Below are 27,955 nucleotides of genomic sequence, written 5' to 3'. Positions count from 1 at the left end.
CACAAACAACGATCTGACAAAGGAGATGAGAAATGGGTGAGTATTTAAAGGTGGTGTGATGAGCTGCAGCTGGTGATGGTGATTAAATCAGCTGGAGCGTGATCAGCGCCGATGATTCGTCACGCCCACACACACACACACATAAACAACGAGCACGAGACAAGGAGAAGGCATAGGATTTAAGAACCGTGACACCTCCAGTCACAACCACATTTTGCTGCTGTCTTCATACTGAACTTATGGAGAGTAGAGGTTTACATCCTTTAGTTGCTCTTCAAGGCTCTTCTGAAGGTTCTTCCATGAGCTTTGGTCTCATAATCAACATGACAAATGTGAACATAGTTAAAAAAAACAACCCTGATTGATTGTTCTATAAAATGATGCGTGTGATGTGGTGGTTACCTACAAATGAAACTGTAATGTATGAACACAGGATGCAGTTCTGATGATCAAAAACCAAAACCTCACAACCCACTGAGAATGAGCACACGAATACAAGTTAACTGGTACTACTGATTAGTTCACATAAAATAACATTAAATGTGCTTTTGATCCTTATAACAACAAATGCATTATTAACTACAGTGTTAATAACTATGATGTTATAATTATTTAATTTCATATCTAAACCATTTTGAACAGTCAAACATCACGTTTCAAAGCTAAAACTGAAATTATTCAATTTTGTATCAGATTCTTGAATAGGATTTTCCATTCCTGTATTGTCTTACATGAGAAACATTTAATCCAAACATGTCAAAATGCTTTTGTAACTTTAAGAAGACTTCAGGGGCAAAATATATATATTTTGTGTTTCATATATACTAATATCATTTGAAGTGGATCAAAACCTTTCATCAAACTTGTCCTAAAACTTAAAACCAAAATGTGTTCTTGTACTTTGATTAACTTTTTTGATCCACTTCAAATGTTGACTACTGTATGTTTGTACATGATTGCTTGACTGTTTCATTCCTGAAACTTTGTGTCTGTATGGAAGTTCAACACAGAAGTGAAACTTCAAAAGCCTGATTCTGCCTCAAGACTCAGAGCTGCTGAATCAAGCTATATTGGATTTGATTATGAACCTGTTAACAAACAATTTTGCCTTGTTTAAATGTTAAATTCTAACACAATACATTTAGCTGTAATGTTTGAATGTAAAGGTTAGTAAGCAACAACAGAGTATGTGGTTTTAAGACAAGACACAGTATTATGTCACAGTGCTGGCACACAATAGGGACCTGAGCAGAAGAACACCCTCTCCGTGGTCAAACACGTGTAGGTGGATCAGTCTTGTTAGATACTTTGCAGTTGCAATTAAGTGGAAATCTTGAAAGTACATACAGAAAGATATCATGGATTCTTTGAAGTATCAGTTCATTTTGACAAAGATGTGATGTTTTGGGTGAATAGATTGAAGCTCGTGATTATTGGTTTTTCCAACAGGACAATCATTACAAAGCATACATTCAAATCAACTGAAGAATTTTCTTGAGTGGCCTGTTTGGTTTCCAGATTTAAATGTCATTCAAATATTTTTAGAATTTGAAGAAAGCAAAGGCAACATGAAAAAGATCATAGATCTTGAAACTGAAAGAATGGGGCAAGATTTCAGTAGAAAGGTCTCAGAAGCTTGTAAGCAGTTTAAAGGGTTAGTTCACCCAAAAAATGAAAATTAGCCTGTGTTTTCCTTACTTTGGCAAAGGAAAATCAGTCTCCTCTTGGCTTATATCGAAATCCTCTGACATTTTTCTTTACAAATTCTCGGTTTGTACTTTTTGTTCTCTCTCAGCATTTGTCACTAATCACCCAATGCCGACGTTCTATGGCATCCGCCGGAATGGCTTCGCCTTATGACAGATAGTGGAAGTGATAGAAAAGTGTTTATTACGTTTGAAATATGGGTATTTTTCTTACAAAAGCGCATGAATAAAAGGCCTTTATTCACCCCCCAGAGCTGTGTGAGGCATGTGTTACTATGGATGCGCGCACTTTATTTGACTTGTTTTGGACTGTTGAACAGAAACACCCGCCCACTGCAATGATAACACTTGGAAGCACTGGGACAATTTTTAATATAACTCCGATTGATTCATCTGAAAGAAGAAAGTCATATACACCTCAGATGGCTTGAGGGTGAATAAAGAACAGGCTAATTTTCATTTTTGGGTGAACTAACTCTTTAAGGTAATGTTCACTGGAGGTTCTCTACAAAATTGTACTTATGGGGGTTGAATCATTTTAAAATGTTTACAGACAGATTTTTCTTAACATAAACCTCAGAATCATTTTAATTAATGATTGATTGAGTGATTTTAGTTATAATCTGTTTTTTTTATATAACCTGTGTTTTGTTCAGTCGTCTGTCTTTATTCATCTTAACACCAACCAAGGTTTGTTTTTCTCCTTTCTTAATAGCCTCATATCCAACACATACAGACGTAGTCAGAATTGTTGGTACCCTTGGTAAATATGATCAAAGAAGGCTGTGAAAATTAATCTGCATTGTTAATCCTTTTGATCTTTTATTTTAAAAAATAAAATAAAAAATGCACCTTTGCACTTTTTTGCACTTTTTTATGACCTCTGAGTAATAAATGATCAGCCTTTTTGGGCTATTTGGATGAGTGTGGATCTTCTTGGTCTATTAATCTTCATATTTTTGGATCTACGCACCGTATATTATTGACCTACTGGACTTTCGGACGAGTGTTTGGCGCTACAGCCTTCTCTATTTGTTGAGGAAAAAAAAAATCTAACCTTTCATTGGATAATAAGAATTTAAAATGGGGGGGAAATATCATTATGAAAAAAATGTTTTTCTCAAATACACATTGGCCACATTGGCCCTTTTATTCAATACTTTTTGAAACCTCCATTTGCCAGTTTAACAGCTCTAAATTTTCTCCTATAATGCCTGATGAGGTTAGAGAACACCTGACAAGAGATCAGAGACCATTCCTTCATCCAGAATCACTCCAGACCCTTTAGATTCACAGCTCCATGTTGGTGCTTCTTCTCTTCAATTCACTCATTTTCTACAGGGTTCAGGTCAGAGGAGTGGAATGGCCAGCAGAAGCTTGGTTTTGTGCTCAGTGACCCATTTTTGTGTTGTTTTTGAGGTTTGTGTTTGGATTATTGTACGGTTGGAAGATCAAAACATGGCCCATAAGATTTCTAACAGAGTCAGTCACTTATTGATTTTTTATCTGTTGGTATCTGATAGAATCCATGATGCCGTGTGTCTAAACAAGATGTCCAGGACCTCCAGCAGAAATATAGGCCCACAACATCAAAAATACAGCAGTATATTTCATTGTACACATGGGGTACTTTTTATCCCTGTGTTCACCAAACCCATCCTTGAGTGTTTGCTGCTAAAAAGCTCATTTTTTAGTTTCATCTGATCATAGAAGCCAGTCCCATTTGAAGTTCCAGTCATGTCTGATAACTGAATATGCTGGAGTTTGTTTTTGGATGAGCGAGGAGAATTTTTCTTGAAACCCTCCCAAACAACATGTGGTGATGTAGGTGTTGTTTGACAATTTTTTTTAAGGTTTTCTGACCCCGAGACTCAACTATTTTCTGCAATTGTCCAGCTGTGGTCCTTGCAGTGTCTTTAGCCACTCAAACTCTCCTTCTCACCGTGCATTAGGACGATATAGACACACGTCCTCTTCCAGGCATGTTGATTAGAAATTCTTAATTATTGCCCTGATGGTGGAAATGGGAATTTTCACTGCTCTAGCTCTTTTCTTAAAGCCACTTCACTAATTTGTGAAGCTGAATTATCTTTTTTGCTGCACATCAGAAATATATTCTTTGGTTTTTCTCATTGTGATGGATGATTAAGAGAATTTGGACTTTGTTTTCCCTCTTATTTATATTTCTGTGAAACAGGAAGCCATGGCTGGATAATTTCATGTCCATAATCACCCTGGAGTGCTCAAAATTGTGAATATGAATGGGAATATACTTCAGAGATATTTTACTCATAAGAATTTCTAGGGTTACCAATAATTGTGTCCAGCGTGTATTTGAGAAAAACATTTTTCATAATGAGATTTTCCCCCATTTTCAATTGTTTTAGTTCAATGAAATGTTAGATTTTTGTGATTTTTATTTTATTTTAATAAAAGATCAAAAGTATTAATAATGCAGGTTTATTTTTAGAGACTTCTTTGATCATATTCACCAAGGGTACCAACAATTCTGACCACGTGTGTAACACTTAACACATTTACATTTATGCATTTGGCAGACGCTTTTATCCAAAGCGACTTACATTGCATTCAAGTTACAGTTTTTACATTTTATCAGCTCTTGCTTTCCCTGGGAATCGAACCCATGATCTTGGCGTTGCTAGCGCCATGCTCTACTATTTGAGCTACAGGAAAGCTACAGTGCCATCTAGTGGCTTTCTAGAGTAACAGGCACAATCAGTTGATATCATCACATCCCACTTATTTAAAGAAACATAAACAAGTAAACCAAAAAGAATTGTTTCTTTTAACAATTTTCTAAGACAACACAACTTCCTAGGCAACAAACAAACAAAGCTATTATGAGAATGGCATGTATGAGAAATTAAATTACTTAATATTTTAGCAGGATGAAACTGCCTTTCCATGCATTTGACTTCAATACCATGACTGAGGTGAGACCCTTGAGCAACGCACAAACCTCCAACTCCTCCCCGTGTGTGTGTCAAATCAAGTCAAGTCACCTTTATTTATATAGCGCTTTTAGCAATACAGATTGTGTCAAAGCAACTTTCCAATATCAAAAGTCGACGATATCGCTGGAAATTAAGTGTCCCCAACTAAGAAATTCAGAGGCGACAAAAGTCCCGGAACCAAAACTCCCTCAGTGACAGAATAGAGAAAAAAACCTTGGGAAAAACCAGGCTCAGTCAGGGGGGCAGTTCTCCTCTGGCCAGACAAACCAGCAGTTCAGTTCAAGTCAGTGTGTGTGTGGATGTGGGTGTGTACAGGTTTATATATCCTGGTGGGGACTTAAACCTGAATACACACAGACTCATGGGGACTCGTGTCATGATGGGGACCTAAATTGAGGCCCCCATGGGTACAAAAGCTTATAAATCAAACAGAATGAGTTTTTTTGAGAGAGTAAAAGTGCACAAAGTTAGCTGTAAGGGGTAGGTTTAGGTGTAGTATTGGTGTAGAGCGATATGGTTTGTACAGTATAAAACATTACACCTATGGAGAGTGTGTGTGAGAGAGATTAATGCTTAAAGCAAAAACACCTGCCAGTAGGTTATGAAAATGGTAAAAGAAAATAAATTAATTATTATTACTATAATACTCCTATTATTATTATTATCTCTTTTCTAGACTGCCATGTTTTAGTTCAGATTAAAATGGTAAAATATAGGCTTTACATGCAAACAAACATGTAGGCCTAAATGAAAACGGGTAAATACTGTTTGACTTTCTTCTCTGTGGCAAGCAGGTAGACACAGAAAGCTGAGTTTGCAGCACTGCTTTGTGTGGAGGGGTAATGATGATAAACACTGTATTTCTGCTGTTCCATAAGCGCCACCTCCCATCAGAGAATGAACTTGCATTTTTATTCAGCCCGTCTGCTGATTTTGTTTAGATCAATGTGAAAATCAGACTGAATTTCACGCAACAAACATACAGTGCTATGAAATTTAACTGGTCCCTAATATGAATATATATAAATGTATAAATAAGCTAATATATTTCTAAAAGTCTGATAATAATGTATCTAGAATTATTAATGTATTTTGAAGTGCCCATGATAACAACAGTGTCAGTGTCGTGCACGGTGTTATCATGGACACTCACTAGCACAGCGTCTTCAAAGCATTCACGAAATGCGGAATTAAATCAGCGAAATGCGATGCAGCAACCGTCTTTTCAACATCATCTTTTTAAAATCCATCACTTACCACTATCTTGCTCACTTTCTTTCCTATTTTTACTCTAGTATTTCCTATTTTTAAGTCTAGTATTGTGTTGGATTTTTCATTTTTACAGATGACATATGTTGACATATTATTGTTGACAATATGTTGACATATTCTAAGTCGCTATAGACCTCTTGAAAGACACAGAAGACACAGATGATGGTAAAATGCCTTTATTTGAAGAATAAAGGGTGAAATGTTACGGTCTTGGGAGGCATTTCTCTTTCTTGTCTTCACTTGCTGTTACAATAGAACTGGTCTGATGGAGTTTTTCACCTCTAGAGAGAAGAACTGTCACCTGCAGCAGACAAAACCAGTCATTTAATAAACTAAGTCGCTAGTCATTCAGTTTTTGGAGTGGAAGTAATAAAGCATGTAAACCTACCAGGTGTTGTTTGTTCATGGTAAACGTCTCCAGGTCATTTATTATCACTCCACCCGACCCTCTAGGATTTTCCATACACGGGACAGGGGTCTACATATACCATTGCATTTGTTAATGTCATCAATTACTTTTAAGAATTTACAAATATACATACATTTCACAAACAAACACAAATACCTTAATTTGACCCACTATGGGTTGATGATGGTGGCAGAATATTGTACCCTGAATAATGCAAATAAAACAGTAGTTAGAACCGCAATCCACTGTGTGAAGTTTGACCATCGTAATGAGGATTTGAACTTCTCAAAAGAAGTCATATATGTTTAAACTGCATGTTTTATTATGACTGCCCTGAAGGCACTGAAAACCCACTTTTCAAGTGAACAAAAAAATTAATTATTCAGTTTATCATATGCAATGACGATAGCTTATGGATTGGCCTTGTAGGTTATCAACCTTCGGTTTCCAGACAAGAACTTTAAACACTACACCACAAGCTGTATAAAGCATATTTAAAACTGTATGTGCTACAAAGTAATATTCAAAATGGTAATATTCAAAAGGCCTCACTTATAGTTTAAGTGATTAAGCATCTTGACGGCTGAACAAGTGCCCAAAACAAGAAGCCAACAAAAATTGCAACTAAAAAACTAAATAATAGTGAATAACAGTAGCAATAAATTTAAGATTTTAGCAATTTATATACTCTATAGACCAACCACAGATGCAACATGTAGCGATTTACAAAAAAGGCTGCTATAGGCTAACAGCCCGATCATTTGTAGACACCTAAACCTAACACTGCTGTCATTGTTACATGCTATAAATCATTCAGTAGTTACTGAATACTGAATATTGTCAATATCTTCTTTAAGTTACAACAGAGCAATAAAACTTGGAAATATGAACATATCATGCAATATTATTTCATAATGCAATATTTACACGCACCATGAGAACCGGGATTTTTCTCAACTGACAACAAGAGGGTGCGCCATCTAACGAGGGTCCTCCAAACACTAGCAACAAAATATTATTACGAATAAAAAATATATGGCTATCAAAATAAAATTGTAATATAAATAATAATTATGCCACTTTATAAATTAAACACATATTGTTTAACTGTATACTAAATGTATAGTATATGATAATTATTTCTAGACAGAATCAGTAGGAGTCACAAAATCTTTTAACAACTAATATTGTCTAAGATTGTAATAGCACATTTATTACATGCCTATTACAGGCTTTATAAATAAATAAATAGCCATAAAAGCAGATCAAGCAATTTGTTTAATTTAAACAAACTTATCTGTCACTTCCCTGTCTGTCACAACCACATTTTGCTGCTGTCTTCATGTTAACTTATAGAGAGTAGAGGTTTCCATCCTTAGGTTGCTCTTCAAGGGTCTTCGGAAGGTTCTTCCATGAGCTTTGGTCTCATAATCAACATGACAAATATGAACATAGTTAATAAAAAAGGAACCCTGACTGATTGACTCAGCAAATGAGGGATGTGGTGGTTTTCTAGTTAAGTGAAACCGTTAACAAGAATGCAAAAACAGGATGCAACAGTGATAAAAAACCAAACCCAACAGCACAACCCACTGAGCATGCAAATAACATGTCGTGACTTCTCTGATAACTTCCTGTAAAATAACATTTAATGTGCTTTTGATCCCCTTATAACTAATGCAAGGGCGTAACCATGGTATAGATATTGGGGGGGTCCAAATGTGAACACCCCGCAATAAACATTACTTATTGCAAATAGTGGCATTTATCTGCACCTCTGCATTGTAATACATTATAAAATAGTATGCAATAACTTATTGAGTGTAATTTTTAAATTTTATTTAAAATTATTAGGACAAAAGCTGCAGCACCCCCACTTCCCACGCCTCTGTTACCGTCTGAAAAAAAAAGGCCTGTTTGTCCGGTCCTGCTTCTTTGTTTTAGCTCCTACCTTCATTTCATTTAAGCACCAGTTACAATCGAGGGGGGTGGTCACACAGTTTTGTTTCCCTTGTTTTTCCTAAATTGAAAGTAAATCGGAAATAACAGATCCACTAGGCTACAACCAGGGTTCATTAAAGGAGGGCATACCATATGTCACATATTACAATATAATAGGCCTATTATTGGGGGGGACAGATTGGTATTTTTCCAATTTTAACCAAAGTATATGGTGGTTACGCCCATGAACTAATGAAGTGAAGTGACATACGGCCAAGTATGGTGACCCATACTTGGAATTTGTGCTGACTCCAGCTTCAGTCCACTCCTTGTGAAGCTCTCACAAGTGTTTGAATCAGCTTTGCTTGACTGTATTCTCAAGCTTGCAGTCATCCCTGTTGCTTGTGCACCTTTTCCTACCCAAATTCTTCCTTCCAGTCAACTTTGCATTTAATATGCTTTGATACAGCACTCTGTAAACAGTCACACCTTTCAGTAATGACCCTCTGTGACTTACCCTCTTTGTGGAGGGCGTCAATGTTCGTTTTCTGGATCGTTGCCAAGTCAGCAGTCTTCTCCATTAATGTGGTTTCAAAGAACAAGAGATACCCGGAATTTATACTGTAGGGATGGTCATTAATTGAAACTTAAATGTAAATATTCTAATTTTCTGAGATACTGAGTTTGGGATTTTCCTTAGTTGTCAGTTATAATCATCAAAATTAAAAGAAATAAACATTTGAAATATATCAGTCTGTGTGTAATGAATGAATATAATATACAAGTTTCACTTTTTGAATGGAATTAGTGAAATAAATCAACTTTTTGATGATATTCTAATTATATGACCAGCACCTGTATGTACTCAATACTTGGTAGGGGCTCCTTTTGCTTTAATTACTACCTCAGTTCGGCGTGGCATGGTGGTGATCAGTTTGTGGCACTGCTGAGGTGGTATGGAAGCCCAAGTTTCTTTGACAGTGGCCTTCAGCTCATCTGCATTTTTTGGTCTCTTGTTTCTCATTTTCCTCTTGACAATACCCCGTAGATTCTCTATGGGGTTCAGGTCTGGTGAGTTTGCTGGCCAGTCAAGCACACCAACACCATGGTCATTTAACCAACTTTTGGTGCTTTTGGCAGTGTGGGCAGGTGCCAAATCCTGCTGGAAAATGAAATCAGCATCTTTAAAAAGCTGGTCAGCAAAAGGAAGCATGAAGTGCTCCAAAATGTCTTGGTAAACGGGTGCAGTGACTTTGGTTTTCAAAACACAATGGACCAACACCAGCAGATGACATTGCACCCCAAATCATCACAGACTGTGGAAACTTAACACTGGACTTCAAGCAACTTGGGCTATGAGCTTCTCCACCCTTCCTCCAGACTCTAGGACCTTGGTTTCCAAATGAAATACAAAACTTGCTCTCATCTGAAAAGAAGACTTTGGACCACTGGGCAACAGTCCAGTTCTTCTTCTCCTTAGCCCAGGTAAGATGCCTCTGACGTTGTCTGTGGTTCAGGAGTGGCTTAACAAGAGGAATACGACAACTGTAGCCAAATTCCTTGACACGTCTGTGTGTGGTGGCTCTTGATGCCTTGACCCCAGCCTCAGTCCATTCCTTGTGAAGTTCACCCAAATTCTTGAATCCATTTTGCTTGACAATCCTCATAAGGCTGCGGTTCTCTCGGTTGGTTGTGCATCTTTTTCTTCCACACTTTTTCCTTCCACTCAACTTTCTGTTAACATGCTTGGATACAGCACTCTGTGAACAGCCAGCTTCTTTGGCAATGAATGTTTGTGGCTTACCCTCCTTGTGAAGGGTGTCAATGATTGTCTTCTGGACAACTGTCAGATCAGCAGTCTTCCCCATGATTGTGTAGCCTAGTGAACCAAACTGAGAGACCATTTTGAAGGCTCAGGAAACCTTTGCAGGTGTTTTGAGTTGATTAGCTGATTGGCATGTCACCATATTCTAATTTGTTGAGATAGTGAATTGTTGGGTTTTTGTTAAATATGAGCCAAAATCATCACAATTAAAAGAACCAAAGACTTAAACTACTTCAGTCTGTGTGCAGAGGTAGGTAGTAACGAGTTACATTTACTTCGTTACATTTACTTGAGTAAATTTTTTGGGTAACTAATACTTTTTGAGTATATTTAAAAATGGGTACTTTTACTCTTACTCAAGTACATTTTTAGTGAAAAAACGGTACTTTTACTTCGTTACTGTGGGTGACGCTCCCCTCGTTACTTTAACTTAATGCAGTACAAGTTCAAAATTCTTCAATTTATTCCAAACGTATGGAGTCAATTTAATGCCGCATATATATGCAAAAGAAAATAAAGTTTTGCAAAAGAAAATAAGTTTTGCAAATAAAAATAAAGAATTGCAAAATAGATAAATAAAACAGAGCAAAAGCAATGATTTTGCAATACATATTTTCCATGGCCATATCTACTAATTTATTTGCAATGCAGATTTTTTTTTGTGTTTCAGTCAAGTTTGAGCTTGTGATACCGTTTTCCCTTTGCGCTTCACGTTTCTGCGCGTCTCACTTTGTGGCGCTGTTTTGACATGGGGCTGGAGTCAGGGGACGGGGGTGTGTCCAACAGGCCTGGGCATGCCTCCCTGGAAGTGACGTCATCGGCCCGAGACGCAGATCACAGCTGATCCAGGCACCGTCACTGAGCAGAGGCATGCGGGCAGATCGTTTCCTTTTATTCACTAGCTTTAAAACATGCATGCTTTCGTTTTATTAACAAATGTATATGTGTATTAGCAGCGTTTGCTCAAGTTAAAGAAGTTGTTAATATGAACATCTGCTGTTTATTTCTCTCAATGTGTGCACACTTTTATAGCATTAAAATGTGTATTGTTTCATTTGGTTAACTAAATGTGCATTAATAGTGCTTGTTTAAAATCTCTTAACCTGTGCACAGCGCTCTTTGTTTACATTAGTTCAGAGTTACTGCTAGTTTCACTTCAACCACCAGAGGTCGCTGTATACCTAAAAGCGCCAGCGGGTCAAATTTACCCGTGCCATGACTACTGTTTTGATATGGCTAAAAACGTAGTATGTCACTGTATTATGCCATTGTCTTCACAATGTCTAGAGTCATAAAATTATTATTTTTAGTCATCAGCTATGTTTTTGTCCTGTTGTTTTAAGTTCACAGCTATTTTTTAGCAGGTTACACTAATCACTTTTCTTAATGATGAATATAAACCAGTCTGCAATGACAACGAGAATTACGTTGTAATATTATAGCTAATAAAATGTTTCAAGATAACCCATGTTATTTAAATGACTAAAACACCCTAAATAGACTATTATAAGCAATACTAATTCACCACATTGCAAAAGATGTACAATGACAAATTCAAGTGCACAGTTTCACCTAATTAATTAATTTGTTTAGTTATATAATTTATCATTTGAATAAGAGAACAACACCAATAAACTTGGGGTAATCATAAAATTGTTTTATTCATTACATCATAGTTCAGATTTTTTTCAGGAATAAATAAGCAACACAGTAGCGAACCATAAGCGATAAAAATTGCAAACACAAATTAATATTTAATCCAAAGTTTGAACATTTATGAGTAGAGGAATAAACATCTAAAACATCTTCATTTGAACGTGATGACAGGAATTATGCGTAAATTTGTCTTGATGGCGCTTATAGGTATAAATGCCCCATTTTTGTTCTGGTTTTATCTAAACAATTTTTTAACAATAAACAGGGATTGTAAATAACACAATTTTAGTAAAAGTCAATGACTGTAAGACTTGGATATTTTTAATTGAAAATATATTATGTAGCCTATTTGAAAAACAGCCATGGGTAAAATTACCCCGTGGTGGTGTTAATATAATAATTTAATAATGTATTTCTTAATTAAAAATAAAATATTAATAAATACATCTCTGATAATCCCAGGTTGCTATGGTCACGCTGGTTTGTTTACCCATTAATATCTCGTGGCCACGAGAAATTTAAACCAAAAAGACTCAAGCTTCATTTTTTTTTTAAAACTTCCAGTGCCAATCATTTCTTAATTTATGCCAGGAGTTATGTAAATGAAAAAACGAAGTCGAGATGGATATGAAGCTTGAGTCTTAGACCTTTTTAATGATGTATAGTTTGTGAAGTTAATTGCATTATTTTACATTAAAACTAGCAGTAACTCTGAACTAATGTAAACAAAGAGCGCTGTGCACAGGTTAAGAGATTTTAAACAAGCACTATTAATGCACATTTAGTTAACCAAATGAAACAATACACATTTTAATGCTATAAAAGTGTGCACACATTGAGAGAAATAAACAGCAGATGTTCATATTAACAACTTCTTTAACTTGAGCAAACGCTGCTAATACACATATACATTTGTTAATAAAACGAAAGCATGCATGTTTTAAAGCTAGTGAATAAAAGGAAACGATCTGCCCGCATGCCTCTGCTCAGTGACGGTGCCTGGATCAGCTGTGATCTGCGTCTCGGGCCGATGACGTCACTTCCAGGGAGGCATGCCCAGGCCTCTTGGACACGCCCCCGTCCCCTGACTCCACCCCCATGTCAAAACAGCGCCACAAAGTGAGACGCGCAGAAACGTGAAGCACAAAGGGAAAACGGTATCGCAAGCTCAAACTTGACTGAAACGCAAAATAAAAGCTGCATTGCAAATAAATTAGTAGATATGGCCATGGAAAATATGTATTGCAAAATCATTGCTTTTGCTCTGTTTTATTTATCTATTTTGCAATTCTTTATTTTTATTTGCAAAACTTATTTTCTTTTTGCAATACTTCATTTTCTTTTGCAATTCTTTATTTTTCTTTGCAAAACTTATTTTCTTTTGCAAAACTATTTTCTTTTGCATATATATGCGGCATTAAATTGACTCAACTGACATACAAACGCGTCGTCTACTTTTTTCTGGGCAACGAGCGGTGCCCGTTCGCGAATGATTCATTCTTTTGAGTCAATTCTGTCCGAAGGCTTGATCAAACCATTTGGCAGACCAGTGAATTGGTTCGCGAATCAATTTGAATGATTCGTTCAGTTCCCTGCCGCACGCGCCGAGTCGTCTGAAGCGGTTCTCACTCAGAGTTGTAACATCAGGAGCGCTGAAGACGTGTCTTTGGATCTACAGTCAGTTGAAAGCTAATCTGCAAAGGCTATGGTTTGCTAGCTATGAAGATCTTTATTAGATGAACGCATGTGCTGTCGGTTCCACAGGTATAGATTCGATTACAGTACACGATACCTCTATGACATTACCAGTTGTACATACTTACACATTAAATACAATGTATAAATTATTCATTAAATAAGCTGTGACAGAGTATGAAATGAACACCCGCCAAACCCGCGTTAGTTCCAGGAGGAATGCCTTTGCCTAGACACTATTAATATTGATATTTTCACAATATTTACGCTTGCAGAAATAAAGGCTACATTTGTTTACATTTTGCAGAACAGACAGAAGCAAATCAGAATTTTTATCAGCTGTTACTCCAGTTTTCAGAGTCATATGATCCTTCAGAAATCATTCAAATATATTGATTTATTACCAGTGTTGTTGAAAAAAAACACCATATGCTGGTTAGGTGTGTTTTGAAGCTGGGATGCTGGTCCTTTGCTGGTTTAAGCTGGTTAATTTTTTATGTGCTGAACGGCTGTGTGTGTGTGTGTGTGTGTGTGTGTGTATATATATATATATATATATATATATATATATATATATATATGTGTGTGTAATATGATCTAAATAAAAATAGACTATATTCAGTATATGATCCAAAGTAACTAGTAACTAACTACTTGAGTAGTTTTTTTATCCGATACTTTTTTACTCTTACCCAAGTAACTATTCAGACTATTACTTTTACTTGAGTAAATATTTCTTCAAGTACTTTTACTTGAGTACAGTTTTTGGGTACTCTACCCACCTCTGTCTGTGTGCACTGAATTTATTTAATACACAAGTTTCACAATTTGAGTTGACTTACTGAAATGAATGAACTTTTCCACGACATTCTAATTTATTGAGATGCACCTGTATGTGACCCTGGACCAAAAAAAAAAGTCATAAGGGTCAAATTTTGATCATCTGAAAGCTGGAATCTGAGGATGCAAAAAAATAAAATATTGAGAAAGTCACATTTAAAATTATCCAAATGAAGTTCTTAGCAATGCATATTACTAATCAAAAATTAAGTTTTGATATGTTCACGGTAGAAAATTTACAAGATATCTCCATGGAACATGCTCTTTATTTAATATTTATTTAATAATGCTTTTTGGCATAAAAGAAAAATCAATAATTTTGACCCATACAATGTATTGTTGCTATTGCTACAAATATACCAGTGCAACTGGTTTTGTGGTCCAGGGTCACATATCAATTAATTTTATTAATAAAAACAGGGCAAATTTATTAACAACATGGTAATAACACTGTAACGACAAATGTTTGTGCAATCACTTATTAATAAGTTACTGATCACATACAATGTGGTTTTAGTTAAGAAATATTATGTTATGACTGTTTTATAAGCTTATGTTTCACCAGGTCCAAATGGCCCCGGGAACATAATGAAAACTCGTTGGCCCAACACCCCACAACATCCAGTATATTCTGATTGGCTGTTTTGTGATCATCTCACATGGCACAGAGATGAAAACACAAAAAACTATTTGATGCTTGAAACTCAACATACCATGCACACGATACAATGACGAGATGTAAACCAGAGATTGACATTACAAGTCTGAACTGCACCAGCGTTTAAATCGCATTTGATAAAAACAAATCATTAAAGAGACCCTCTTTCAGTTTATGGTGCTAATGTTTTATGAAATGTTAAATGGAACAGCACTTTCAAGCTCTGTTCAAACTGTTGATTGTCATAATAAGATCTTCTCGCAGTCTGGTTAACATTCACTTTATTAGAGACAATAATGTGGATAGAAAAAAAAAAATAGCAGTCTGTACAACACTCTCAATGTGCCACATCAGCTGTTAGAAATTACTTCTGATGCATCGCCTTTTGCTGCAGCCTTTCTTTTTCTCCTGAAATTAAACAGTGAAGATGTATTGAAGTTACACACCAAACTACGATCAGAAACCACCATTATGATTAAGTCAATTAAATATTGCAATACAAAATTAAACTGTTAATGGGTTTAAAATGATAGACGTTAAAACGATGAATTAATTGTCAATACAAAGTCTGAAATAATGCGATTCTGGTCCTGTTTTTTAAATTCAGCGAGGCTAAAACAAACTTGTCTGTCTATCTGCACTGGGATCCAGAACAAACCTTTTTCTCTTGCCGGGCTTTTTCTCAAAGAGAATGCGTGGAGTCGTGCGAATAGTTGACCGTCTGGGGGGTTTTGTTGCAAGCTGGCGTTTCAATTTGCTTTAGGGAGAAAAATTAGAGGTCTTACATTGTGACATTTGATAGCAACACTAGTCTCCAGAAAGCATTTTGCACATGTAAACATGCTAGACTTTATCTCCAAACCATAGTATTTAACAAACAACTATGCCAGACTTATTAAAAAAAACACAAAAATGAGGAAAGCCATGGTATAATAACACCTATATAATATAACTGAGTACCTTTTGATTTTCTTTAACCCGATCATGTAGTCAGGGACAGGACATCCAGCATTCTTTATGACATTCGCAATGCTGATACATAAAAAATAAGTGAGCAGAGGCGCATGCAATCAGGGTTAGAAAGGGATCTCCCTTAAATTTCTGGCAATACTATTACAGTTGTAGAGTGCAGTTATTACCTGCGAAGGAGAGGCTTGTCATCCTCTGTGAAGAAAGTTATTGCCTTCCCCTTGTGTCCTGCTCTTCCAGTTCGCCCTATAGAGAAAACAAAGCAGCAAGCTTAGTATAATAAATTATACTAGACAACATAAATTGTCTACTCAAATAATAAGCTACAAAAGACTAACCGATGCGGTGGATGTATTCCACAGCAGTGGTAGGGAAGTCGTAGTTGATAACCAGGTTGATGCCCTTGAAATCAATACCACGGGCCATGAGAGCAGTGCAGATCAGCACCCAGATCTTCCCCGAACGGAAACTGCTCACAACATTGTCCCTCTAATGAGAGAGACAAAGAAAGACCAGTTAAAGAAAATATTATACTAATATTTCACTGGAGATCAAAATTAAAGAACAATTTCCTAAATTTTAAGGTCTGAAGCACAGTATTATAAACTTAATATTTAAAAAAAGAACTGATCAAAATAAGAGAGCACTTACAGATACCTCCAAGTTAAAAGTGTTTATCTGGCACCTGGAGCTAATTTATATGACAAACCCTATTTAAGTGACAGCATTCCTCTAATTATCACTGTGGGCCGCACTAAGGTGACTGAAAGCCTGCGACAGGAGGTTGTCCAGATGAAGGGAAAGGGGATGACCCTTTCACCCACTGCAAGAGAAGTTGGTCGTTCCAAATCCGTGATTTCGCAAATACTGCAGCTTTACAATGATGCTAATTCAAGTCCCCCAAAAAGACTGGTTATCCACATAAGACAAATGCATGAGAAGAGAGGATTATGTGGAATCGGTTCAACACTGCAGCTGGAATTGCTTGCCAGTTCATTTACATTTATGCATTTGGCAGACGCTTTTATCCAAAGCGACTTACATTGCATTCAAGTTACAGTTTTTACATTTTATCAGCTCTTGCTTTCCCTGGGAATCGAACCCATGATCTTGGCGTTGCTAGTGCCATGCTCTACTATTTGAGCTACAGTTCAGCGCTAAACAGGGTAAGGATCTGTCTTGGCACGTTTAAGAGAAGTTGGACTGAAAGCTCACTCTGCAGTGACCAAACCTCTCATTAGCAGAAATAATCAAAAGGCTAGGCTCACCTTTGCTAAGGAGCAAGTTTAATTTATTTGGGTCTGATGGGAAGCATTTTGTTTGGCATCAAACTGGGGAAAGACTGAAGCCCTAGTGCGTAAAGAAGTCAGTGAAAGGTGGAGGAGGATATAATATCTATGGGATATTTTCAAGAGAAAGATGAGAAACAGTCAATTCAAAAATTCAGACGAGCTGAAGGCTCAATAGTGCCTCAGCAGAGCCACAGACTGATCGCTTCCATGCCACACCTCACTGATGCATTGAGTGCATAAATGAACATACTTTAAAAGAACTTGAACTTTTCTGTTTTGCAAATACTTTTTTTGATTCATCTTCGGAAATATTCAAATATTTTGAGATACTGGATTTTTGACTTTCATGAGCTGTAAGCTCTAATCATCAAAATTAAAACAAAAAACTTTTGGAATGTTTCACTTTTCATGTAATGTATCTAGAATATATGAAAGCTTCACTTTTTGAAATGTTACCAAAAAAAAAGAACTTTTTCACAATATTCTGATTTTCTTAGATGCACCTGTATAATGCAATATTTTTGAGTAACAGGATTTTTTTTTTGTAATACAGCCATGTTTTAATTATCCAACATTGCTGTTTTTAAGTCACTTTGTATGGTAGGGTACAAAGGGTTAAAGTAAAAATCTTGACTGTATCAGAGATTTTGATTCTTTGAAGTATCAGTCTATTTTGACAAAAATTGTGATGTTTTTTGGTGAACATACTAAAGCTCATTTAGCAACTTTACGTCCTCAAATCCTTTTTTAATGGTGTTATTTTAAAGATAATCTGGTGCTTTTATTAACCTGCTGTTGTGTGCGATCCGCATGAATCACATCCACGTTTATTCCCTCGTACACCAACTCATGGAACAGCTCTCGGGCACGGTCAATAGACTGAACAAACACCAACACTGGTGGCAGAAATCCCTGAAAGAAAATGATGGAAATTATGACAATTTCTTCACTTCTCCATATGAGGCATCTGAATTATTTTTTCAAAATAGAAAAATATTTGACTAAAGTAAAATAAATGACTAAAGTGAGAACTTCACAGACCTGCTTTATAAGGTTTCTCATAGCAAGTAGCTTTCCATTTTCTGAACCCACAAACAGAAGCTGCTGCTCCACGGTCTCAGCTGCAGAGTTCCTGTGAAAGGACAAAGCTAGGTAAATGAATTTTAAATAATGTAATATTTTTTAATTAAATTAAATGCAAGTAAAATTTGTACAACTTAAAAAAATTAATAACTATATATAAGCTTACACCTAAAATAGCAATAATTTTATACTACGAAATAAGAATTAATCTTGTCGCATGAAACAACATACCTGGGTCCAATGTTGACAAAGACGAGGTTGTCTAGGTTTAGTTTGCACCATTGCTCTACATCTGTGGCAAAGGTTGCACTGAAGAGAACCCGGCGGATTTTAGGAGAGCTGCAGGCCAAGAAGATAGTAGCGAGCTGTTCTCTGAAACCAGTCTTGCCAGCCTCAAAGAGCTTATCAGATTCATCCACCACCAGCCACTCCACACTACAGACAGTAAAAATACATTCAGACTGGAGACAGAAGCTACTGATTTCCGGTGTATGACGGTTAACATGACACAATCTGGAAGCTGTTTGATGAAAACACCTAATTAATAATGTATTTTCTTGAAGTGTAATGTTCAGATTTGAGATTTTCTTAAACTGAACCACAGAGTTTTTCTCACAAATCACTGACCTACTTAAGTTGATAGCAGGAGGGTCTTGATTTAGTAAATATATCAATCTGTTAGGAGTCGTCACCAATATATCTGGAAAACAAAAGTATTAAGAATAAGACAGTGAATCACTCTAAAACAGCAGCTCTCAAACTTTTTTTTAACCACACAATTTTTGAAAACCCACATTAGAAACATAATTATGCTAAACACTCAAGGATCTCAAAGCAAAATCCTAACTCATTGTTATTTTCAGTTCACCTTTGCATCAACTGCGTTAAAATAAAAACAGTAATACTGTGAAATCTTTTTAAAATGTAAAATAACTGTTTACTACTGTAAAATGCAATTAATTCCTATGATGGCAAAGTTGAATCAATTACTCCAGTCTTCAGTGTCACATGATCCTTTAGAAATTATTTTAATATGCTGATTTCATGCTCAAGAAACATTTCTTATTTATCAATTTTGCTGCTAATATTTTAACAGAAATCATTATACATTGTTTTCAGGATTCTAAGATGAATGTAATGTTCATAAGAAAATGTATTCACAATATTTTTGTAACATTATAAATATCTTTTTTTAATCAGTTCATCCTTGCTGAATAAAAATAATTTAAAAAAATATTTTAAACATATACAGTATAATAAATATACATATACATAACATACCAAATTTCTTTGCTGTCTTGGGTCCATATTTTTTCACAGCTTCAACTCCTTTATTGATCATGTGAACTCTGAAGCCCACTCCTTCTGACAGCTTGAGCAACTCTCTGTGAGTCTAGAGAAAAAAAACAAAGATGCTAGTCTTTACTGCATTCTGTATGCCAGTCAATGCATTTAAACTGTCAGCAATATATAGATTATTTGTTGTAGTCTACAGTAATAATCAGAACGAGGTGAGCTGAAGGTTTACCTGAGTGGCGAGCTCTCTGGTGGGGGAGATGATGAGGGCTCTGAAACCCTTGTTGAGGGGCTGGCGAAGGTGGGCCAGCAGGGGCAGACAGAAGGCCATAGTCTTACCAGAGCCTGTAGGAGCAGATGCCAGGATCTCCCTTTTCTAAAACAAGCACATCCATGATGGGATCATAACACTTCAGTGAGGATCAGGAAAACACACACATTTACATCTGATGCAACAGAAACATGTCATACATGCATCATGAGAGGAACGGCCTGCATCTGTATGGGTGTGGGGGTTTGAAAACCCGCTGCCTTGATGTTTTGAACGATTCGTGGGTCCAGCTCATACTCCTTCTGCAGCTCTTCAAAAGTGGAAATAGGATCTGGAATGTCTGTCCCGTGCACGTTAATCCGGTTTTGGTGCCGTATTCGATTCACCTAAAACACACAATCAATATTGTAACAAAAAAGTTGAAATTAGATCCATGTAGATACATAAATGTAAATTCTAACACTGTGCCATAACACAAATCACCCAAATACCATATCAGTTACTGGCTGATATATTACATTTATTTCCTCTATTTTTAGATGTAAAACTCTTTGTCATTCACCTAACTCAATTTAGGCTAATATTTAAAAACAATAATAATAATTCAATAACCCTGTTAAGTGCAATCTAAGAGCAAAACTCAATATGAAAATCTATTTTTCATACTGTACATTCATGCACTAAATTCAACGAAAGCGTTCAAAACAACTGATTAGTTTTTAATTTTATTGTTTTGTACAGAATTTTAATATCGGCCATGACATGAAAATAATCATTATCATTGGCCAGAATTTATATCATCCCCAGATCTTATTATGGTGAAATTACACAAGAATATTCAAGTGTGACCAATCAAAATGAAAAGTGGTGTGAAAAGCAGTAACAACTGTTTGTACCTTCTCCTGATGAAGCTGCTTCAGTCTTTTTAAGGAGGGCTTGTCTTTAGACTTCTTCTTGGGGCCGTTCGCCTTGTCTTGGGATGACATCCATTGGATGCCCTCTCCCTCGCTCTTCTCAGGCTCTGCATCTGTTTCACAACAGTAAGGAGAAAGAACGGTTTGAAAACTGTAAACACTGAATTGGTCGCAATCAGAAAATATTAAAAGATGACTTGCCTTCGGATTTTTTCTTAGCTCCTTTCTTTTTCTTTTGTGCTGTCTTCACTGTTTCAGTCCATTTCCGTTTACCAGAGGACTGCTCTTCATCACTCCCTTCTTCACCATCATCTTCACTTAGTCCGGACTCCAGAGATGTGTTCTCTTGTGTTTCTTTACCAAAAAAGCTGATTCCAGCCAGCTGATTTGAGCTGTCCTTGCTCTGAGACTTCACTACCTAAGGGGAGTTACACGATTAATAATGACCAACTGAGCATGTGTTTATTTGTACACAAAGTACAGAAGCAACTAGCATTCCTGTTTCTATAGGCTGTGCAACACAGTAACCAAACTAAAAGTGGAAAATATCAATTATTATCTCTAGTTAATGCACTCTTTTAGCGTTATTTGAGTTTACTCGGATTAGCATTAGCACTTTAAGGAGCATTCAATGGGAAATGGAAACACATGTTAGCCATGTGGCAGTATCTCGTGTCGTACATTCACGTATTCCCTGGATTTTACGTAACAACAGCATAACATACGTTAACGTTCTCATGTGCTTTGCATTAAAACCTACCTTAAATCGCTCTGCATCTTTACCAAACCTTTTCAGATCAAACTTTGCTCCAGACCCAAGCTTTCTAAACAAGTCAAAGGCGTCCATTGAAACAAGTGTAAAGACGTGACTAATCGATCTCCGTTTTATGACCACCAGTCCAGCACCTATGGTCCAGCACGCTCTCGGCGTTCGATTATTACACCTAGGGGTGTTCGGTTCCAGGTTTTTCGGAGTCGACTCCCACTCGACTCCATTTAGCGTGATTGTCCAAATCACTCTAATTTACCTTTTACCTTTAAATGAGCTATGAATTTGTCAAATTATAATGGTCAGGGGATGGCGCTATTGTCTTAAACAGCATGGATATTAAAAATACATACATTTAGTCATTAAGCAGACACTTTTATCCAAAGCGACTTACAAATGAGGACAATGGAAGCAATCAAAACCAACAAAAGAGCAACAAGTCAGTTAGCTGAAGGCAGTACAGGTTGCAAGGTTTTTTTTAATTATATAGCCTAATAAATAAAAAGAAATCCGACAGAATAGAAAAAGAATAGAGGCCTTTTTTCCTTTGGTTCATTGTATAATAAATAAAAAGAAAACAAATACATAGTATATACAAAAAGATTAGAAAAGCTAGTGTTAGTTTTTTTTTTTTTTTTAAGAAAGCAAGCAGTTAGTAAACGAGTAAATGTATACGAATGCAAACATTGATTTTTATTCTTGTTTATTATATGAGGTTTTTAATGATTTAAGGTTAATAATTGAACACAAATAGCCTAGGTTAACAATGGAAAACCAAATTGTATTGCATTAAACATAACATCGCATAACAAAGCATCAATTAAACTACAAAGCTATCACAGAAGCATGTATAATTACAAACTAAATTTACTATGACTGTTATTTATTTCTAAAGTAAACTTCACGTAGGATAAAAGTATGGGGAAAAGTCGAAGACATCCGCGATTTCGGAGTCGACTCACAACGAGAGTCGACTCGATTCTGGAGTCGACTCCCTAGACCTTTTTTGTTTCCTTTGTCGTTCACTAGAGAGCGCTGTTTTCTTTTTAAAACGTTTTTTTATTTGTAAATCTCCTTTACTTTGTGACTTTTTCTTTTGCTGTTGTTGCACATTCATAATAAATTTCGTGTTACAGGAATCATTATTAACCAAAACACAATAAATAAATAAATAAAACAAAATAAAATAAAACATTGACGAGAACCATATTTATTTCAGACATTTATGTATAAAAACGTTTCAGTAAAAATAATCAAACTGGCAATATGTTGAATATGTGAGTTCTTATTATAATGCTTAAAGGATAACATTAACAATATCAACAAATGTCGACATTTTTAATGTATGCACAATTATTTTTTAAGGACATCTTGGATTTAACATTCTAGTGTGATTTAGTGTCTTTTGTAGATCCTAAGTATTAATTTAATACAGCCAAGTCACATGTATGTCTAAATTCTACTAAGCTATATTTAAGATAAACAAAAGTTGCCAGGCAACAAAACAAATACCTACACAAAAGATGCTGCAATACAAAGCAGAAATTTGTTGTAGCCTAATGGTCATCAAGATGATTAAATTATTTACTGAAATAAGTGAGTGAAACAGCATGAGCAAGAGAGAGTTTAAACACAACATTCCAGAGCAATAAATCATTAACTAAAATAAAACTCTTCCTATGACAGAAGGAAATATAGTAGAGAGAACGACTTCTCATGTGATTAAGATAAGGAATCTTACTGACTACTCTGTCTGTGTGGCTCAAGTTTGCTTCAAGTTGGTCACATCCAAAGGAGAACGAAAACCTTTTCATAAAGAACGACAGCAGAACCATCCCATGATGGGATAGGAAGCAATCCAATAAGAAAACACAGAATCACACATACCTATACATGATGAAATTATAATATATGCTTTATAAATTATAGCCTATATATGAGCAGAATCAGGTTAGGTTCATATGCCGTAAGTGTCTCATTAGGTGAGAATCTATGTGTTTAGAAGGTTTGTGAATGTATATGTGGGTTTTACTTTAGCTTTCTTCTCCCTCAGATTACTTCACTTCCTGTTATACAGCATAAAACAAGACCAGCCTGTTGTTTCCAAGGGTTTTAGCAGACAAGGACTAAAAGAAGAGGTGAGTCTTTGTGAGTGAGTAAGATGTTTCATTTCTGTATATTGGCAACTACTGTAGGAGGCATATTGTAAGTATTCTCTGTATTACCCTTGATAGGACGGATGAAAGCATTGATTTTAATTTAGACAATAATGATTTTGCTACATATTTATCACACACTGGAATGTTTTTGATAAAGGACTAGTTTTCCTGATACAGAGGATTTGTTACCTGACTTGGGAACTATTAGATGTTAAAAAAATAAAATAAAAAAATGTTTTTTTTTGTTTATGTTTCTGAACAAGTATCTAGCAAACTGCTTTTTGCCTGTCTGTCATCTGCAAAAATGCAGCAAACAGAAATTATTATTTTGCTCATGTTCATGTTGATGGAATGAAGTTTGGCAGGTTGTGTTGCAAAGTTTCTTTATTACGTTTGTGAGAGGATCAGTTTGTCTTGTCATTTTATCATAACATCAGATTTTTGATATATAATTTAATAGATTGGAGGTTTATTCACCAATTCACTTCGGTGTAATTTCTTATAATCATCTATGTAATAATAAACTTCTTTTTAATAATTTATAGAGATTTATTAATTGAGTAATTTTGAATAATTCATTGAATTATTCTTTTTTTATTTGTAGGAAATGCAACGTCAAACTCCTGGAATGCTGGGCAAAGGGGCGCAAGATAAATAAATAAATAAATTTAGGTGAATACAGTGCATTCCCAGTTTGACATGTAAAAAGAATCAAGAAAAAAACATGGGAACACTACAGCAAATCACATTATATATTGCCCTCTGTGGTTTCATTTCCCCATCTAGTGCATTTTCCTTAAATAACTGCACAATCAGTACTCCCCTAAAAGACATCCAGCCGAAAGTACTTTGCTACAAAATGGGCTTTTTCAGGCTTCCGCTGATACCTAGAAATACACGGATTTTAGATGTTTCCTTCAATGCCTTTGCACAGATCCAGATTGGAGACTTTAACCAGTTGTCAAACTTACAGGACTTGAACATATCCAACAATAAGATCTCGCAGATTCAAGAGGGTGCACTTGACAATCTCTCCAATTTATCCCATCTCAATCTGGCCAGCAACAGACTACAAGGAATCTCCAGAGGTATGCTGCACGGCCTAACCAATCTGCTGGTGCTACGTCTGGATTACAATTATATACAAGACATTGAAGAGTCAGCTTTCAGCACGCTTCAGAATTTAAAGGTGTTAAACCTAACAAAAAACCACCTCTATTACATAGAGAAAATCAAGCCGGTTCTTGCATCACCATTTTTGGAGGAACTGTACATTGGAAGCAACCATTTTGATGCTTTCAACTCAACTGAAATGTCAACAAAGCCCTTGTCATTAAAAAGACTAGATTTTTCCAACAACCCTTTGGCAACATTTCAGCTCACTGATAATATATTTCCAACTCTCAGTCACCTTGATTTATCTTATTGTGGTCAAAACGGAACCATGACATGGAACGTTACAGAAAAGACATTTTTTACCACAGTGAAAACATTATACTTCATGGATGTTCATATGTCAGGCCAGAATGCTGCTAATGTGCTTCAGAGCTTCAAGAATTTCTTGAATAAAATCAGGCTTAATGCAAACGTTAAGTTGAACAAGACTAACCTTCTGCTCAACGCATGTTCTCCAATGCTACACATTGTACGGCTAAATGCTAACAAAATAAAACACCTCACTGACCACATGTTTGATCCCTGTTCTAACCTGACGGAATTAGATTTAGGAGATAATGAAATATCCCAGTTATCACCAAGTATGTTCAGAGGATTTACACAACTAAAAACGCTGCGTTTGCAAATCAATAAACTGACTGAAATAACAAACTCCTTTCAAATGCTCTTCACTCTCGAGTTCATTGATCTCAGCAGAAACAGCATCAACATGCTCACCTGTGATGACTTTGCCAATTTAACACAGGTGAAAACTCTGTACTTGTACGGTAACAAAATCTCAATCATTAGATCCTGTTTGTTCAAGGACCTGAAGAGTCTTGAGGTCCTCAAGCTTGGAACAAACAATCTGTTAAGGATCGGTGATGCTTTCAGCAACGGGCCACATTCCCTGTTGGATCTGGAACTAAATTTTAATAAGCTAAGCAAAATCGAAAAGCAAACTTTTAGGAACGTGTCACAGCTGAACAATCTGTCCTTACAAGACAATCAGATTTCAGACATCGAAGACCATGCATTCGAAGGACTGAATAACCTGACGACTCTATTGCTGTCATCAAACAAAATATCAGCTAAAACATTAACCAAACAGCATAATATGTTCTCAGGCATGCCCAACCTCAAAAATCTAGATTTGTACGCCAACAGCATTTCATTTACTGATGATCAATTGAAATACCCTCCTTTTAAAGACCTGAAGCAACTCAGAGTATTGGCCTTACACAGTCAACATCGTGGAATCGGCAAGATACCCTCAAATCTGCTTCAAGGTTTATCCTCCTTGGAAATGTTTTATGCTGGAAACACGAATCTTGCTCATCTGAATCCTGATACATTCCAGTCGAGCCCCCAGCTCTGGTTTTTGGATCTCTCCAAGAATGCGCTGTCCGAAGACCACTCGATCCCGGCTGAGTTGTTCCACCCAATTTCGAAGCTAACCAAACTCATACTTTCCAGAACGCAGCTACGCTCGCTGAACTTCCTGTTGAACGCAAATCTCTCCAGACTTTCAACCTTAAAAGCTTGGGGCAATGAGATTGACACGATCAACAAAACCCTGATTCAGTCACTGCCTCGACTAGAGGTCCTTGACTTGGATAAAAACACGTTCACTTGTGACTGTACCAATGCATTCTTCATTGACTGGGCCAAGAATAGTAATTCTACTCAGGTGGTTTATTTGAATAAGTACATGTGTAGCTATCCTAGCTCCTTACGAGGAATGAGCTTGTCTTCTTTCAACCCCGAATCCTGCAACTTGAATATCGACTTCATCTGCTTTCTTTGCAGCAGTATTGTAGTCATTCTCACCCTCCTCTCGTCATTTGTCTGGCATTTTCTGCGCTTTCAGGTCGTTTATGCATACTACCTCTTCTTAGCCTTCCTTTACGACAGCAAGAAGAAACAGAACGGTTCGACGTTCCAGTACGACGCCTTCATTTCCTACAACACCAAAGACGAGCCATGGGTAATGGAGGAACTTATTCCCAAATTAGAAGGAGAACAGGGCTGGAGACTGTGTCTTCACCACCGAGACTTTGAACCAGGAAGGCCAATAATAGACAACATCATTGATGGCATATACAGCAGCCGCAAGACCATCTGCCTGATCACTAGGAACTACCTGAAGAGCAACTGGTGTTCAAGTGAGGTCCAAGTGGCGAGCTTCAGACTCTTTGATGAGCAGAAGGATGTGTTAATTCTGGTGTTCCTGGAGGACATCCCCACACATCAGCTCTCTCCATATCACAGGATGAGGAAGCTGGTGAAGAAACGAACCTACCTCCGCTGGCCAAAACCTGGAGAAGATACTAAGGTCTTCTGGCAAAAGCTAAAAATGGCTTTAGAAACCAAAGAGGGTCATAAATCAGATCACAGAATGAACCTGTGAGGATATTAGAATGGCATGGTACACTCTCAGAAATAAAGATATAAAAGTGTCACTTTCGTACCCTTTACATACTAATATGCACTAACACGTACCTTCAAGGTACCAAATATGGACTTTTTAGGTACAAAGGTGTACCTTTTGAAAAGTGACAGCTTTTGTACTTTTTTTCTGAGAGTGTACAGTATGCTAAGAGCCTTCCTGTAAATTTAATTGGACATAAATTGTCTTCTTCTTTTTTGTTTTTAAAATAACACCGTTCAAAAGTTTGGGGACTGTACTTGATTCTGCAATGTTTTTTTCTCTTATGCTCACCAAGGCTACATTTATTTTATCAAACAGATCAAACAATATTATTGTTAAATGCTATTACATTTTAAATTTAAAATAGCTGTTGTCTACTTGAATATATTTTAAAATGTCATAAAATCCTGTGATGGCAAAGCTGAATTTCCAGCATAATTTCTCCAGTGTTCAGTGTCACATGATTCTTCAAAACTCATTCAAATATGCTGATTCTAAACAAACAATTTTCTTACTATTGTTTCTTACAATATTTCTTACTATTATCTATGTTAAAAAGTTTTGCTGCTTACTATTTTGTGGAAACTGGGTCTTTTTTTCCCCGTTTTTTTTTTTTTTATTATTATTTTTAAATAGGAA

The 27,955-nt window shown here is 36.2% G+C and overlaps 2 protein-coding genes and 1 long non-coding RNA gene across 5 annotated transcripts; 1 reads left to right on the top strand and 2 right to left on the bottom strand.

The window, feature by feature from the left end:
- Positions 1–12: 12 nt before the first annotated feature.
- Positions 13–27,872, top strand: tlr22 (toll-like receptor 22). 3 transcript variants are annotated; one of them, XM_058757874.1, is made up of 3 exons: positions 13–36; positions 23,625–23,709; positions 24,335–27,872. In XM_058757874.1, exon 3 carries the CDS (start codon positions 24,455–24,457, stop codon positions 27,293–27,295), a length of 2,841 nt encoding a protein of 946 aa, XP_058613857.1. In that variant the 5' UTR covers positions 13–36; positions 23,625–23,709; positions 24,335–24,454; the 3' UTR covers positions 27,296–27,872. The 3 variants fall into 3 exon arrangements, with proteins under 3 accessions (XP_058613857.1, XP_058613858.1, XP_058613856.1); XM_058757875.1 differs by lacking the exon at positions 13–36 and adding an exon at positions 13,481–13,548; XM_058757873.1 differs by lacking the exon at positions 13–36 and adding an exon at positions 22,815–23,537.
- On the bottom strand, positions 6,114–7,928 carry LOC131528600 (uncharacterized). Its single transcript, XR_009267883.1, has 4 exons — positions 7,296–7,928; positions 6,519–6,566; positions 6,342–6,431; positions 6,114–6,254 (listed from the first exon to the last, which is right to left on the bottom strand). It is a non-coding gene; the product is annotated as an uncharacterized LOC131528600 (long non-coding RNA).
- On the bottom strand, positions 14,406–21,752 carry ddx52 (DEAD (Asp-Glu-Ala-Asp) box polypeptide 52). The gene is made up of 15 exons (XM_058757876.1): positions 21,563–21,752; positions 21,004–21,220; positions 20,785–20,915; positions 20,089–20,274; positions 19,850–19,993; positions 19,603–19,714; positions 18,949–19,021; positions 18,553–18,756; positions 18,280–18,370; positions 18,028–18,150; positions 16,285–16,435; positions 16,117–16,192; positions 15,938–16,009; positions 15,636–15,734; positions 14,406–15,385 (listed from the first exon to the last, which is right to left on the bottom strand). Exons 1-15 carry the CDS (start codon positions 21,647–21,649, stop codon positions 15,328–15,330), a joined length of 1,824 nt encoding a protein of 607 aa, XP_058613859.1. The 5' UTR covers positions 21,650–21,752; the 3' UTR covers positions 14,406–15,327.
- Positions 27,873–27,955: the final 83 nt, after the last annotated feature.

This window comes from Onychostoma macrolepis, chromosome 21 (genome assembly GCF_012432095.1).
Source record: "Onychostoma macrolepis isolate SWU-2019 chromosome 21, ASM1243209v1, whole genome shotgun sequence".
NCBI classification, from domain to species: Eukaryota; Metazoa; Chordata; class Actinopteri; order Cypriniformes; family Cyprinidae; genus Onychostoma; species Onychostoma macrolepis.
This window is presented reverse-complemented; position numbering and strand designations above follow the sequence as displayed.

What these genes read in the sequence shown, in the direction of transcription:
- ddx52 (XM_058757876.1), bottom strand. Translation starts at nt 21,649, where the DNA reads ATGGACGCCTTTGACTTGTTTAGAAAGCTTGGGTCTGGAGCAAAGTTT. An exon ending in TTTGTCAACATTGGACCCAG is followed by an intron (nt 18,371 to 18,552) that starts GTATGTTGTTTC and finishes GTCCTTTCACAG; the next exon opens with GAACTCTGCAGCTGAGACCG. An exon ending in GGGTTAAAGAAAATCAAAAG is followed by an intron (nt 15,735 to 15,937) that starts GTACTCAGTTAT and finishes TTCTCCCTAAAG; the next exon opens with CAAATTGAAACGCCAGCTTG.
- tlr22 (XM_058757874.1), top strand. Translation starts at nt 24,455, where the DNA reads ATGGGAACACTACAGCAAATCACATTATATATTGCCCTCTGTGGTTTC.